We start from the raw sequence: 17356 nt of genomic DNA, 5'->3' as shown, positions 1-17356 counted from the left end.
CGTTAGCGCGTTATGATAATTTGTCTGTTCACCTGACGGCAGTTATTGACACGACGACGTCAAAAATAAATCATTTAATGCTTATATTTACATTCCCTTTCTGAAGAAATCAATTGTTTACTTAAATAAATCGATATAAAGTGCAGATCACGGAGGGAGTGAAAAAGTAACGGCAAGAACAGCTGTTTTGTAAAACCGGTTTAAACTGGTTTTCACATAGACTGTTGAGATGAGATCGACGAGCATGAAAATAAAATCCATTATGAGTATCTCTTGAAATGTTGCTTTTAACAATAAAGTCAACTTTTTTGTTGAATAATTATAAAACATGGTGTGTTGACAACATTTTATGAAATGCATTTTTAACCGATAACATAGAAATCACTGTTTGAGAACTACTTATGTAAATTACTCGTAAATTCATACGCAGTGAATAGGTGTTGCATTTAGAGGCATTTAAACATCACGGAATTTAATGGAAAAACACAATAGAATGTAAATATTAAATAATGTACACGGAAAAAATGGAGTAAAAATACAATGAAGATAGCAAAAATTAGACCATTTATAAAAATAAATAATGAAGTTTTCAATTTAGATGTCAAGTTCTACGATCTACTCTCAATATAAAGATCATACATGTAGTTCTTAAATACAATCCTAAGCAAGTTTCAACATGTGTTAAATGGCATAGCTTATCGTAATTCCATTTTAAACATAAATAAATAAGAAAATTAGCGTGAATAAATTCCAAAAATAAATTTATCAAATATAACATCCCGATCACAAGTTTTAATACTGATTAGTCATTATCATAGGATTTCTGTGAAACGATAATGGCTTGTTATTCTCGTCCATAAATACTGAAAAATCAGATGTGGTCTTTTCAACACGTGACGCAGGTGCTTGTTGTAGCTTAGTGTACCACACTTTTAACATGACGAGGATAACAGTCACGATGATGAGGATATTGACCATAAGGACCACTATTGCTCCCATAGAGAGGCCATCATCATCTGAAATTCATAAAAAAGAGTTAACTCATACATTGACACACGCAGAACTGCCTCAGATAATGAGATATTCTGCAAAACATGTGACTTCATATAAATTTTACTTTTGTTAATTTTTTAGTGGAGTTTATTTCATACTCATACACTTTGTATGGACAAATCGCACCGTTAATATCAAAATTCGACACACAGCATGCATTTGATTATAATTAAACTTCGATGCTGAAAAAAACCCTTAAATTGTTTGAAATATTAATTATTTTTAATTCAAATTTGTTTCAGGAAATAAAAAAAGAAGAATTTTAAACATGTGATACAAAAAGCTTGAAGACTGTCATGTACATATACACAGGAACAAAAGCATATTTTCCATTTGGCGTAATTTTACATATACATTACTTGTTTTCTGGCGCTTTGTATCTGAATTCCCTGCCGTACCAGCGGAGGACGCAAAATGGGTTGTAGTGTTAGGAATTGCAGTAGTGGTTACTTCTACTGACCAAAAAAGATCACAAATTATGTCTTTGTTTCGCATGCAAATAATAATTTTCATCAATATTTTAGTAAATACAATGTATAGGATAGTTAAATATTCGATGACCTTATGGCTAAACTTTGGTAATTTCTGATGTGATATAATGTAAAAAATAGTGCTTGTGAATTATCTTCGAAGATGAAAAATTGCAACACTTATACGTTTCGAAACAGATATTGCATACTTCGAATCAAACAAAAACCTTTATGATTGCCTTAACTCTGTCTTAAAATAATCAAAATAATATAAATTTGAAAATATTTGACACAGATAAACATTTATAATTATAGTTGGGTTCAGTTTTAGACTGTATTGATCTGCTTTAGATGAAGAACTCTATATAGAAAATATTGGAAGATACCTTCCTTTCTATAGAAAGATATATATATATATATATATATATATATATATATATATATATATATATATATATATATATATATATATATATATATATATATATATATCAGGATTGGGGCGAAATACATTGTAAAGTAATGCATTACCATTACTTTATGAATTTGGGCATTAAATTACCATTACCATTACTTGATTTTCTTAAAGTAATGCATTACCATTACCATTACTTTGTTAAAAGTAAATGGTTAAAAGTTACTTACTTAAAAGTAAAGCTAATAAAGACTTTTTGCAAATGTTTGAAATATAAAACACTCTTCAACATATCTACAGGTTCATGTTCAGTATCAGGTTCAAATTCAATGACTATACAAGAGTCATTCTTTATTTGCTCAATTTATGATCATCTTGTGGCGTTATGAACAACATATTACATAAGTAAAAAGATATTTATAGACATTTGGCATGATACAATGTCAGATATGATATAGAGACACAGAATTCATGCATAATAGAAAACAATTTCTGGAATAATGTTGCGGTTACTAAAAACTAAATAGAGATATTCCCCAGATTACACAAATCTTTATAATTTTGGACACTTAAGTGAATTAATTTATAAACAGAGGGTTTTTTTCCCTCCAGTTATATTTCTTAATATATTTTAATCGGATTCCTCTATGCTGAGGACACTTTAAGACAAAAGATTGTTGTTGCACTTTATGATCAAAGTTTCAAAGGTTTCATCTTTTAATTAACTGCATCCTATTAGTTTGAAAATCTTCCCAGCTATACTAAATAAACGTACTACAGGAGCAGTGGAAGCTTATTTAGGACTGAAAGATTGTTTGACAATCTTTATCTTAGGATAAATTAAGTGCAAAAATAGAATAAAATACATGAATCTTGTATTTTCTATCAGTCCAAACTAACGTACTTAATATAAAACAGAAGAGAGAGAGAGAGAGAGAGAGAGAGAGAGAGAGAGAGAGAGAGAGTAAAACTATTTTCAAATGGGTTATAATATTGGAAGTGATTTTGATTTTCATCATGGATCGACAGTGCATTCATTTTGCCCTTAAAGGTGTCCCCTATGGCATAGAGAAGGGGATTGGGGTGTTTAGCACTTCTTATAACAATAGATTGTTTTGATACTTAGGTTATCCTGGGGCATGCGCCATAGTGTTGTTGACACATCTTTATTGAAGTGCAAATTAATTGGGGTAAATTGTTTAAATGATATAAAACTCTTAAAAACAACACTCATAAAAATGTTATGAAACTGTGTTGTTATATCTAGTAATATGAATTCAAAAATGAAATTTTATAAATCTTTTTTAATAATACAACTAAAACATTTTTATTTCAAGAATTATTTCTTTCTTCTTTATAATAATGTTAATCAAATTCAATTTCAGCTAATCATTTATTCATCACATTTTTCAAAGTGAACATGCATAAATATATATATATATATATATATATATATATATATATATATATATATATATATATATATATATATATATATATATATATATATCGAGTAAAACATAACCGCTTTCATTTTCTTCAGATGTTTTACAATACTAACATTGTAACGTTTGTTATGACGTCATAATAGTTTAACGGCGTCTTCGAGTCTCTGAATCACGTCATAAGTTTTATATATATTTCACCGACCACTGAGGTTTTTCTTGGACCTATCTATCTATCTATCTATCTATCTATCTATCTATCTATCTATCTATCTATCTATCTATCTATCTATATCAGGCTTGGGGTAATGCTAAATGTAATGGTAATGCATTGCAATGCATTACATGTTTTCAAAGTAATGCTAGTAATGTGTAATGCCACAAATTTAGCATTACAAGTAATGGTAATGTAATGCATTACTTTCCAAAATCTAGTGTAATGCTGGCATTACATGGCATTTCTTTGCATTACTATGCTTATTTATGCATGTTCCCTTAAAAAATGGAATGAATAACTGAATAACTGAAATTGTATTTCATTAAAATTATTTTAAAGAAGAGAAAAATAATTCTTGAGAAAAAAAATGTTATAGTTGTACATGTATAACATGTATTAAAAAAAGATTTTAAAAAATAATTTTTAAATTGTTAATAATAGATATAACAACCCAATTTAATAATCTTTTTAAGAGTGTTGTTAATAAGACTTTGAAACCATTTTTTTAAAAAAAATACTCCAATTAGTTTGCACTTCAATAAAGAATGTGTCAACAACACACTATGCCCCCAGGATAATCTTAGAAACAATCTATTGTTTTAAGAAGTGCTAAACACCCCAATCCCCTTCCCTTGGCTATGTTCCAATAGAATAGTGGACAGACATGCAACTTTAAAAACAACATGAAATCACTGTCCTTCCATGATGAAATCAAAATCACTTCCAATAATATAACCCATTTGAAAATTATTACTCTCTCTCTCTCTCTCTCTCTCTCTCTCTCTCTCTCTCTCTCTGTGTGTTGTATATTAAAAATATTATTTGGACTGATAGAAAATACAAGATTAATCTATTTTTTCTATTATTCCACTTAATATATCCTAAGATAAAGATTGCCAAACGATCTTTCAGTCCCAGCTTCAACTGCTCCTGTAGAACGTTTATTTAGTATAGCTGGGATTTTTTCAAACCCGACAGGATGTATTTGAAAGACGGACCCTTTGAAACTTTGATGATATCATTAAGTGTCCTCAGTATTAACAAATCCGATTAAAATACATTAAGAAATATAACTGTAAAAACCTCTCTGTGTATAAATTAGTACGTCAATTAGATGTCGACAATTTTAAAGATTAGTGTAATCTGGGGAAACATCTCTATTTAGCTTTTAATAACCGCGACGTTTTACAATAATTATGTTTATATATTGAGCAAATAAAGAATGAATCTTGTACAATGTTTAAGTCATGAAATTTGAACCTGATACTGAACATGAACTTAAAGAGATGTTAAAGAGTGTTTTATATTTGAAACATTTGCAAAAACTCTTTATTTAGCTTTAGTTTTCTAAGACTTATTTTTTACTTTTCACAAAGTAATGGTAATGGTAATGCATTACCTTACTCAAGTAATGCTAATGTAATGCATTACTTCAAGAAAACAAAGTAATGGTAATGGTAATTTAATGCCCAAATTCATGAAGTAATGGTAATGCATGCATTACTTTACAATGTAATTCGCCCCAAGCCTGATATATATATATATATATATATATATATATATATATATATATATATATATATATATATATATATATATATATATATAAACAATCCATATCTTAAAATTGTAGGTAGATCTGATCGTTAAATTGATGACATCCAGCTTTCTTAATATGCATTTTTGCTTATCTGTGCTGATTTATATTTGAGTTACTGCTTTAAATCATGTTTTTCTTTTCCAATTTTCATTACTTATTTAATTTATCACTGGACATGAATAGCTGCTTTCCATCTTCAATTTTCATTACATTCTTCATTAAATGTTTCAACCTTCACGGGTCATCTCGATATCATTTGACATTATCTTTTCTATTTTTTGCAGAAAATCTAGTTATTTGTTTTAGGTTTATACAGGTTTTATATGTCACCTTCTTTCTGGTCATGGATGACTGAATTTTCTGTAGACCACTCCGCAGTTGTTAGAGAGGAAGTTGTGGTTGTGTTCACTATAAGAAGGTTAACGATACAGTCTTGATGGACATGACCATTACATTGGAAGACTTACTGGATGGAGTCAGCTATGAAAATGAACAACACGAACACGGTTCCTACTTCTCCTGAAGCATTTATTTGAACAAGGAAAATAAAAACAAAACAATTATCAGTTAATCTACGTTTTCACCAAACCAGGAAGCATTTCGTTTTTTCTTTAAAATTGTAGCTTTAGAATAGACATTTCAGTTTATAATTAAGTGATAGATCATTGCTATAACTGATTAAAATCATTTAAATAAATAGCTATTACGATTTCAAATTATAACTACATATACAAAAAAAGAAAATGACTAATCTTGATAAAATTGTTAATTGGAGATAAATGAGATAATAGGTTACAAGTTAGAACTACGCGTATTAAATTAGTTCACATGACATTTCTTCTTAAGTACTAATAAAGTGTCACTTGTACTTGTAAATGTTTTAATATATTCTCTCCTTTTAATTAGAGTATTGATGGTTACAGTCAAAAACAAGATTGCAAATATTTTTCTTATGTAATAGCATTCTTTCAGGTTATCTTTTATGTGTATTATTAATAACAGATGATTAAAGGTCATTGCATATTTTGCAAGAAGCGATGAGTGTATTAAAGATCTCTACAACATTACATACATTTTAGTGACAATTTATGTTTCTTTATATGAGTGGTCGAATCAAATATAAACTCTTAAGTAAAATAAACACAATTGTTTATTAAATTGTATAAATTCTAACGAGAAAAATGACTGGTTTAGCTGTTAGCTTGTATCGTGGATTAAAGTTAATTAACGAGGCCGGGTCTAATTAGTTCTGCCCTAGATTTTTTAATGAATTTTTTTACCTGAATTTCTACTTATATAATTATTATTTTAAGATTAAAAAATAAAACATTTACCACACCGTTTGTTTAGGGGGTCATCTCAAAATTTGTTAATCTTTAACATAGGACCCTATGGGATTTCGCTTGAAATGTATCAATTTTGCACATTTTTTAAACTTTTGCCCTACGGATTTCTTTTTCTGTTCTACATATTAAAGTTATTGCTAAAAGGCATCAAATGGTCAAATAAAAAAACCCTTTTACCTCCTGGTTTGTTCCAGGGGTCTTATCAAAGTTGATTTTTGTATGCCCAATTTCCCAGATTTGTCAGATATTGGCTATTTTTTATTTGAGAAAGGCGGAAAAGGGGATCTTTATAGTATAATTAAAGCATTCAGACATATTTAAGTAATAAAAAAATATATAACATCACATATTAAGGGTCATTAATATAAAATACATGGTTACTGTCTTGAAATATATGAATTAAGCTATATTTAGGCGGGTTAAGAAAACGTGACAGAGGGTTAGGCCTGCCGAACCCTCTTCACGTTTTCGACCCGAGCCAAATATAGCTTATACTTCGAGACAGTTATGTTTATTCCACAATATAACATTAATTTTACGCATTAAACGAGCCATTTTCAACAAATTTCGCTGAATATCTGCAGTTGAAACTATCACGCCATGGCGTCAACCAAGCAAAAAGATGACGTCACAATACAAATGAAACGCTGCGCGAAAGCGTGCGTACTCGTTCTGTACTCGGCCTCGTTAAACCGAATTCACTTTATGCAGATATATCGTTACGGACATCGAATTCTCAATATTACGTCACAATCACTAAAACTCAAGAAATCGCTTAAGAGGCAATATTTAGCTGCTCTACGTCATCAATATACACTTTATGTAGTGCAAGTAGTGGCTGATCTTGCTATAATTTAACATGCTAGAATACGCTTTTCAATATTATTTAACGTGCACAAATTTGTTTAGAGGATGTCACATTACTGTAGTGAGTTTTATATTAGCTCAAGTTATTCAGAACCATCTACATAGATAAGTTGAAAAGAAATAAAGAGCAAGTTAAGAATTCACCGGTTGGTCTAGTGATCAAATCCCGAAGTAATGGTGCAAAATTAATTTTTTTTTAATGCGAATGACTTCGGTCTGAAAAGAGGATCGTTTTTATATTTGACTTCCTTTAGATAAAATGATTTTTTAATTCAGGTTGAACAAACTAACCTTTCATAAATCAAAACCAGAAAAAACACATCAGTATGTGTACCAGTTGTCTTTTTTTAACAGCCATGATAGTTTTCGCGTGATTTTATGGGATTTACGGTGTTTTGCTGGGCTTGGAACGTGAATATCAGTGTAAATAAGCGATTTTAGCTCGTTCTATCACTAAAACATCATTTAAGAAACTGGTATATAAAGAAAAATTAATATTTATCGCGTTAATAATGTTTTAATAGGGAAATTACTATATTCAGTTCAAGATCCGCTCCTGAATTCTCATTGGCTGTACCAAAATAAAACCGATCAATGTTAGTAAACATGGCCGACAAATTCAACTTGCGTTGTTGCCATACACGAAAAATAAGCGATATATGGACTATACTTGGCATTTTTGGATACTTTTATGTCATTTACAACTACAATGTTTGAGTTCAAATCGTGCGGGAGTGAATCACTCCCGCACTTGCACCTTTACGGAGATCCTATGGAGTTATAGTCCTCTCCAAAAAAAAATTGGAAGAGGGCTACATTATTGCAGCTAGTTGACACCATGAAATATCGGTTATGGGTGGGGGAGGGGCTTTAATACATATAACATATAATTTCATAAAATTATTTTTATAATGTTATTCAATGAATCTTATTGTGAATACAGAACATATATTTACCTACGTAAAGCTCCTCATTAATTGAACTATTGAAATATTTTCCATTGAATCCATTGAAGGCTGTACATGTGTATGTCCCAGTGTCTGTCTCTTGTAGATTGTTCAGACTGAGGACTCCATTGGTTGAAGACAACTCTGTCTCAATGTCTCCTGGATTTGTCTTGAATGTCCATACATACCTGTTGATGCCGTTATTGGTGGAAGGACTTGGGTTACCTTGAGCAACGCAAGTCAGGTTTACAGAATGGGCAACAGAATACTGGGAATTTAACACATTTGGATATTTTGTAATATTTGGAACTCCAACCTTATCTGTCAATTAAGAAGCAGCTATGTCAAGATATTGCATTAAATAAAATTCACTTATGAAAATAAACTTAAGAATTTTTATGACAGAATTCAATTCTTACTTACAAAATACATTGATTCTGGCAGTTTCTTGGTTTGGCTTGTCTTGATCAGGTGAGCCGGCCAACAGTTCATTGTCTACAGAACATCTCCACACGGACTGGTCGTCGTCCTTGGTGACCACAGGTTGTATGGAGAAGGTCACGTTGTACACACACACACCAGGCTGCGCAGGAATTTCCGACGACTCCGCCACAAGAACTGGTGCATCGGCCTGATCTCTGTAGCGCCACCACTTGATATTCCCAGGAGGTTTACCAACATTAGCAGTGCAAGACAATGTGAAATTCGTGCTCTCCTCAATGTTGCTAGGAACCTGATCAGGAATATCATAGGGTTGTTCAGCAGGTGCTAAAAAGTATCCATAATACAGTACTCAGGTTTGAGATATTGCTTCTCACAATGTTTGATGTTATTTTATCATTATATGTTAACTATTTTAAACTATTTTAAAAAAGTTCTTAGATTTGAAATATTATATATTTTTACTACCTATTTACATTGGGCTGGATTTTTTGTTAATTACCTTGTACGGTCAAATAGGTAACCGCGGTTATTGTCTGAGGGCCAGTATTTAAGTTGAAAAAAGTAACGGAACTTTGGTACTCTTTCTCATCCAAGCAGTGTACTTTAAGAACTCTCATTACAGCACGAAAAGAGTTGAAACCAATCGGAGTTATGTTCAATAACTCCGCTCGATTTTTTAAATTCATTGCTGACTCTGTTGTTGTGAAAGAATTGTTCCCTCCTCCTGAAGGTGAAAATGTAGCAATGTTTTCAAAACCAGATGTCCCTGATTTCTTTGCTTGCCAAACAATAAAACCACTGTACACTGAATCACTAGGGCCAACAGTATAATTAAAACTCAAGTCCACGGATGCTGAAAGTCTTGCTGTGGTTATAGCTGACACCTCTACTAAACTTTCAAAGGATCCACCTAAAAAAATTATAATTATTTTAAGAAAACCAGTTTAATTCAGTAAGAAATATTAATAAGATGTCTGACTTTATTAAGTTGTCAAATTGGCTACAGCCTATACACTCGATAATTAGTCTTTCAAAATTTTACAATCAGAACTCTTTTTGGTTAAACAACGCTTGCCATGTTTGTAGTATTCTGTATTTTTATTCTTTTTTGTTTTTATAAAAACTCTTGTATACACTCAACAAAAGTTCCAAGTGTTCATCCTTATAAAAGAATAATTTTGAAATCATGAAATAAAATGATGTGAAATTTTGAATATTTCGTAACTGATATGTATTCTCATTAATAGCCGGATAATATAAACAACACCGTTTGAAATCACTTACTCGTGACAAAATGTCAAATCATTAAATTGGTATTTTTCTGCGCATGCTTAACATGATTGGCAGTTTTTTTTTGTGATTGTTAATAGTCTTTGGTGATAGTTTCAACAGAAAACCACCTAATAACGAAAATGTTCACTGTAAACACAGCCAGAGCCGTTGAAATATTGGTGTCTGTGTTGTTTCTACAGCAGATTGTACTCATTTTAAATATGCTGGGTTTTTTGTCATCGAAACTTTTTTCCATATCGAGCAATCCGAGGGAAACTTTATTTTGATGTAATTATTCTTTTTCATAAGTGTAACATCATTTTCATTGGGAACTCAATACAATCCAAAAGCTCTGAGCGAAATTCAACCAAACCAGAAGTGTTTGTGATATTTAGCAAAGATCAAGGTCTCTGATCGCCACCAGGTGTCAATGTTAATGCATCGTTTTAACAATTTGAAAGTTAAAGGGGCATGGTCACGATTTTGGTCAAATTCAATTTTAATATTTTTATTATTTACAATACTTAAGGAATGTATTTCTAATGATCAAGTAAAGTTTGAGAGTCAGTTGTAGAGTTATGAGCAAGATACAAGGCTCACAATTCTTTGTCTTGTAAACAAGGCTCGTGCCCCGTTTTTGTTTACATAGGTTCAATATACAAGTAAAAATTCTTTTTTAAGGGGATTTGTCTATCTTATTCATATCATTTTAAGCATATAAAAACAGTTTTTAACGTTAGTTTTAGGTATAAAACTGGAATTTTAAGTTGAACATTCAAAATGTTGACAAAAGTTTTGTTTACAAAGAAAAGAATTGTAAGCTTTGTAACTTGCTTAAAACTCAGCGAATCATTCTCAAATTTTGGTTGCCTATTAAAAATGCCTTAATAAAACATATTACAAACATTAAAATCGAAAAAAAAAACCAATTTTTGACCAAAATCGTGACCATGCCCCTTTAAGTGGAAATCAGTCAAAGCGACGGCAAGACAAATACATGTGCTTCTTTTGATATAGGGAATACATTATACTGGGTGAAATCTTAGAAGTTTTGTTAAGTGTATACTATGTGGCGAATGTGGTCTCCAAAGAAAGACAGACAAATTGATAATAAATAGTAAAAGTGAAAAATAATTATTTTCTTTAATCTATTTTTTTCTCTAAATAAGAAATATGTTTAGTTTAAAAAATAAACAAAATACATTTGCTTTAACAGCGGCGTTACAGAGCAGGGTAATTTTGCACATCTGCGTCACACTGGACTAGCCAATAACAGATCATACAGTGATATTTTTTTAAAACATGTATATATCTTTTTCGCTTTATAAAACATCCAATATTGTAAGTTAGCTAAACTCTTGAAAATCGTTTTTATTAACTGTAAAAACTATATAATAAATTAAAAAATGATTAAGGGATAATTTGTCTCGATTTAAATTGTCAAATTGAACTTACAATGTATATTCACACTTAATACATGTATTAGCTTTTTTGTTTAACTTTTGAAAAATGTATGTAAAAATGCAATTAAACCTTCAATTGCTTGCAAATACATGTTGGATTTAGAATTTCAAAACATTTAAAATGATTTTTTCCCAAAATATTGATTTCAAACTCAACTAAAATAATCAGTTTAATTCCGTCGGTATTTTGGTACATAAACGGGCCGACTGTAAAAAACATATCTTAATTTTTAAAAAGTTTTTTAAAATTGAAATCTGTAATAAACTAAAACTACCCAAAATTTACTCAGTGTGTTGAATTTTAATTCAGTATTAAATTATTAAGGAACTACGTGCTTGGTTTGGCAATGTAAGATCGCATGATAATTTATTTTACCTATTTGAAGCTGTTCTTTATACGAGCTGTTGAACGTTTTTCCATTGAATCCGTTAAAGGCTGTACATGTGTATGTCCCAGTGTCTGTCTTCTGTAGATTGTTCAGACTGAGGACTCCATTGTTTGACGATAACTCTGTTGCATTGTCTCCTGGATTGGCCTTGAAAGTCCATACATACTTGTTGATATTCTTATCAATATTGGTGGAAGGACTTGGGTTACCTTCAGCTTTGCAGGTCAAGGTTACAGAAGAGCCAACAGAATACTGGGAGTTTGGGGTGTCTGGGGTTTTAGTTATTTTTGGAATCCCAACTTTATCTGGAAAGTTATCAAAAACGCTGCTAAAATTAAAAATTAAAATTAAAAAACCGGAGCTTGTAAATCACAGATATTAATTGTTATTTAAATCTATCTTAATTGAAATATTAAGCCTAGTGTGAGCACTGCTATGATCTGCGGATATACGAAAAACTTTTTAAACGCATTTATATCATATCACAAAATGTTACTGAGTGAGACCAGTATTATAATCATGCATGTTTTAGTGTCTTTAATTAATTGCTAACAATAGACATATTGATAAGAATATATTTATAGACCTCTTAATCAATGGTTCATCATATTTCTACCAACAATAAAAACTGCCCATACAATAAAGAAGTCATTTTAAGCTTTCAAGAGCCATCGTTGTCATTTCAACTTAAAGCACACTTTCTGTATCTATCACTTTCTGTTAAATTTTCTGGCATTCACAAATCCATGAATACTTTTGTGTCTAAACATAAAGTCTCTTAATGAAAGAAGTCAAGTTAATATGATTTAAACGCTTCCTCGGGGGGCAAGACTACTATGAGACCCATTGACCATATTGCTCACCTGAATTATTATTTTAAATATGAACCCTGCATTGAAATCTTAAAATAATATGCACTGTATCGTGTAAAAGTGGTTTTTTTTTCAAACCTTCTTCCGGCCTTAGTATTCGTCTGCAGTCACTGTTTTAACAATTTAGAATCTTCATTATCTATGAATGCTTTCAAAAAAGTCCACAAACTGTAAAGTTGTAGTTCTTGAGAAGATGTTTTAAACATTTTTCTACAAATTTCTGTCTTGAACTTTGAACCCCTCTTTCACAGTTTTAGCAAATTCATAATCTACACTACCCGAGGATGCTTGCAAAGTAATCTCAGAAACAGTAGCGTTGTAGACTTTGAGAAGAAGTTTCTTAAACATTTTTCCTATATATTTCGATCTTGAACTTTGAACCCTCTTTTGACCTTAGCACCTGTTTGGGGGCCCCGTTTTCACAATTTAGAATCTATAATAGTAAGGATATCTGCATTAAAAAAATCTCAGTGTAGCATTGGAGCATTGGAGATTTTGAGAAGATCTGTACATAGTTTTGTATATATTTTTTATGCTGAACTTTAAATCCTAAATGGGACCCCGGTATTGCCTTTAGGTTTGCAGTGTAACTAATTCAAAATCTACTCTATCTGAGAATGCTTGTAACGTAATCTAACAAATTGTAGCATTCTAGTTATAAAGATTTGTAACCGTTTTCGCTCTATGTTTTTATATTGAACTTAACGCCCCATGGGCCTATTATTATTATAGAAATTGTGGCTTGAACAATTTCGCATTTGCACTGTCTAGGGATCTAAACATAGTTATCCCACTAATTCTCGAGAAGATTTTTTATCCATTTTTCTTATATATTTCTACCTTGAACGTTGAACTCATAAGGGGGCCCCAGTACTGGTCCGGGTGTCATGATATGTACAATTTATAATCTAAACTACTAGTATATGAAGATGCCTTCATAGTAATCTCATAAATTGTAGCATTATAGATCTTGAGAAGGAGATTTGTAAACATTTTCCCTTTATAATTATTGTATTGAACTTTGAACCCCCTTTTGGACACCAGTATTTGTCGATGGTGACATGGTCTTGTTAATAAATTTGCCCTTGTTCATGTCAATTTTTACGAAGAAAATAAGGGGACGTGTAAAAGAGTATTTTGTGTTTGTTAAATCATTTTTTATTGTTCTCTTTTGATAGATACAATCGTTTAAAAATCGACTTTGTGTTCCAGATTGTCATTTAGGGGGTGTGTGGCCATCTTGTACTTTTGATTTAAAGAATGTAAACATTTCTAAAACTGGCTTGTTTCTGTCCGAAACCGACCAAAACTGTTACTAAAAAATGTAAAAGCAATAAATATAAGTCATGCATGTCATTATGTTTGAAAAATATGCATACAAGAACATGACAATGCCTTTTTGGATCACATAGAACAGCTGTCGAACTGCGCAGCTACAGACTTATTTTGAACATTTAAAAATCTGTAAAAAAAAATATGAAAGGGGTCAATTGCTGTCCTCTCTACAACCATTTGTTGAGAAAAAGGTGTAAGCTTGCCTAATTAAGTTATAACTTTGTCTCAAAGTAAGGTACTTTACTCTTAAAATGGGCCTCCATTCCCACAAGATATATTTGTCTGTGTCTTTATGGAGGTACATTGAAGATATTTTTTCATTGAAATTTGATGTATGCTTTTTAAATTTAAAACAATCACTTTTCTAGACCTCTACCCCACTTCTTAAAAGAATTTACTTTAATTTATATTTCAAAACAAGCATGGGACAATTAACGTCAGTGTGTTTCCATAGACACGGTAGTTCTTAGTATAGACTGGATTTTTTTTGTTCTAAAAATAAATCCCTTGCCGACTGATAAAAAATAGGATACCCTATTTTGAGGCAAAGTTTCAACATAAATGTGCAAGATTTAAACTTTTTTTCTCAACAAATGGTTGCAGAGTGGACACCAATGAACCCCCTTCATACTACTTCAGATTTTTAAATCTTCTAAATAAGTCAGTAGCTGCGCAGTTCGACAGCTGTTTTAAGTGATTAAAAACGCATTGCCCTGTTCGTGTATGCATAATTTGCAAACAAAAAACCATGGCGAATCTCATATTTATTGCTATTGGCAACAGTTTTGGTCCGTTTCGGGCAGAAACAAGCCAGCTTAAGAAACGTTTTCATTCTTACCATCAAATGTACAAGATGGCCGCACATCACTCTTAAATGACTGTCTGGAACACAGAGTGTAATAATATTCAACCTTTGATATGAATTCTTATTAAAGTAGACTTCACTAATAACACAATTTAACTTACAAAATACATTGATTTTGGCAGTCTCTAGGTTTGGCTTGTCTTGATCAGGTGAGCCGGCCAACAGTTCATTGTCTACAGAACATCTCCACACAGACTGGTCGTCGTCCCTGGTGACCACAGGTTGTATGGAGAAGGTCACGTTGTAAACACACACTCCAGGCTGCACCGCGGGGATTTCCGAGGACTCCGCCATAAGAACCGGTGCATCAATCTGATCTCTGTAGCGCCACCACTTGATCTTTCCAGGAGGTTTACCAACATTAGCGTTGCAAGTCAATGTCAAAATCATGTTTTCCTCGATGTGTCTCGAAACTGGATCGGGAATATCATAGGGATGTTCAGCAGGTGCTTTTGAAAAAGAAATATTCAGTGTAAAATTACAAATACAACTAGTTTCATTGGTTCATATTACATGAATTGCAATATCATATTTTAACTTTTATTCTAAAATTCTGAGATTTAAAAACTTGTTACCATTTTGTAATACTGGCATTATTACATTTCATTAAAATGGATCATCATCATTTTTTTATCATACCTTTTACGTATAAATTGGTAAAAGCAGTTTTCGTCTGGGGACCAGTATTTGAATTCAAAAATGAAACGGAAAATCGGTACTCTTTTTCATCCGAACACCGCACGTCCAGCACTCTCATCACTACACAAAATGTGTCTAAACCAAGGGCAGTTACATTCATTAGCTCCGATCTGTCTTTTAAAATCATGGCAGATTCTGTGGTAGTGAAAAAATTATTTCCGCTTCCAGGTGGTGAAAACGTAGCAACATTCTCATAATCAGATGTTCCTGTTTTCTTTGCTTGCAAAACAATAAAACCATCGTATATCGAATCATCAGGGCCAAGAGTATAATTAAAAGTCAAGTCCACGGATGCTGCCATTGTGGCTGAAGTTATTTCTGACGCTTGAACTGAAGATAATTGAACAATTTCAGAAGCTCTCTCTAAATGAAAGATAATAAATTGTAAATCAAATTAAACATTTTGTAAGATTTGATTTGTAATTCAACATAATTTAACACATTGTTGTAAGTTTTATTTCAATTTTTCATTTAGAAGATCGGATGGCATAGATTTCTAAAAAGATTTAAAAAGTCTTAAAAACGATAAAAGACACTATATATCAAAATTTTGATCACTGACCCGTATCATTGTATGCAAGCAGAGTAAGGTCAATATATTTAGTTTTATACTATTAATGTTTTCGTATTATCATCGTTCAGTTTTTTCGTTAAATTGAATCAAAATTAAAATGGGTAGGGATAGAGAAAATTCGGACTGGAATATCCATAAAAATTGTTAGTGAAAAATTAATGTAAAGTATCTATATAGTTTCACTGCCATTCATAAACTCTATTACAATTTTAAAAGATTTAATTAAGTCATTTGTATTATTTTCAATTCAGAAAATATCAAAGTGTAAAATTTTTAGGTATTTTTCTTAATTTTCAAAAAATATCCAATGGCCATTAACTCAAAAAGTAGGTCATTGGCCTACTTTTTTGAAAGTAAAATAATAACACTACTATGAAAGGTTATAACATACAATAGATGGTTTTTCACTATCAGTGGATTAAGTATTTTGATTTAAGCACGGTTTGTTATTGTCATTTTTTCATAGTAGAAGAAAAATTATATAAACACAGATAATGCCTATCTAAGACACTATATTATAGTAACGCGCGTTAGCGCGTTATGAAAATTCGTATGCACACACCATTGCAGTTATGAGAGTGTATACTTCAAAAAATCATGATTTAATGCTTATATTTACATTTTTTAACTTCTTGTCTTGTCTGCAAATGTGATTCATACCTTAAAATTCCTATCTTATCCTAAGGGTAAGTTAATATTAATGGAAGAGCCACAGTAACAGCCACAAGCGTGAACTTTGATTTTCGCTTGTGACGTTGCAGTTTACAGCGTTCAACGTTTGTGACGTCATAGTAAAACTCGTCAATTTGACCTTTGACTACTTGTTGCATTTAGAGGCATTTGAAGATCACAGAATTTTAAAATGGAAAAACACAGTAGAATGTAAATATATATATATATAACTATATTAACATAATAATAAATAATAAAGAAATAATTTGGGACCAAACAATCATCTCGTTATAAGCGGTACCTCGTTATATCCGATCTCGTTATACCCGTAGACCACTGTATATATATTATACAAATATTGACTGGGGTTGAGGGCAACATTGATTATATTAGCCCCCGAGGGACGAAATA

General features: G+C 31.3%; 1 protein-coding gene across 4 annotated transcripts; it reads right to left on the bottom strand.

Annotated features, from left to right (window-relative positions):
* Nucleotides 1-10: 10 nt before the first annotated feature.
* LOC105325032 (hemicentin-1) lies at nt 11-16340 on the bottom strand. 4 transcript variants are annotated; one of them, XM_066077332.1, is made up of 9 exons: nt 15640-16340; nt 15102-15449; nt 11916-12233; nt 9304-9714; nt 8784-9128; nt 8370-8681; nt 5531-5608; nt 1413-1508; nt 11-1016 (listed from the first exon to the last, which is right to left on the bottom strand). In XM_066077332.1, exons 1-9 carry the CDS (start codon nt 15998-16000, stop codon nt 793-795), a joined length of 2493 nt encoding a protein of 830 aa, XP_065933404.1. In that variant the 5' UTR covers nt 16001-16340; the 3' UTR covers nt 11-792. The 4 variants fall into 4 exon arrangements, 2 of the variants coding, with proteins under 2 accessions (XP_065933404.1, XP_065933405.1); XM_066077333.1 differs by having other exon boundaries at nt 12-1016; nt 1413-1505; nt 15640-16339; XR_010711367.1 differs by lacking the exon at nt 11-1016 and having other exon boundaries at nt 1432-1505; nt 5531-5719.
* Between the last annotated feature and the right edge of the window lie 1016 nt (nt 16341-17356).

This window comes from Magallana gigas, chromosome 2 (genome assembly GCF_963853765.1).
Source record: "Magallana gigas chromosome 2, xbMagGiga1.1, whole genome shotgun sequence".
In the NCBI taxonomy this organism is placed as follows: Eukaryota; Metazoa; Mollusca; class Bivalvia; order Ostreida; family Ostreidae; genus Magallana; species Magallana gigas.
Note: the sequence above shows the minus strand (reverse complement) of the source record. Positions and strands in the feature narration are given on the sequence as shown.

Bases quoted from the DNA above. Each gene is read 5' to 3' on its own strand.
- LOC105325032 (XM_066077332.1), bottom strand. From the start codon at position 16,000: ATGGCAGCATCCGTGGACTTGACTTTTAATTATACTCTTGGCCCTGAT. The intron at 8,682-8,783 runs GTAAGTAAGAAT...CTTAATTGACAG, and splicing joins TGCCAGAATCAATGTATTTT to ATAAGGTTGGAGTTCCAAAT. The intron at 1,509-5,530 runs GTGACATATAAA...TTTTTTGGTCAG, and splicing joins CATCCATGACCAGAAAGAAG to TAGAAGTAACCACTACTGCA.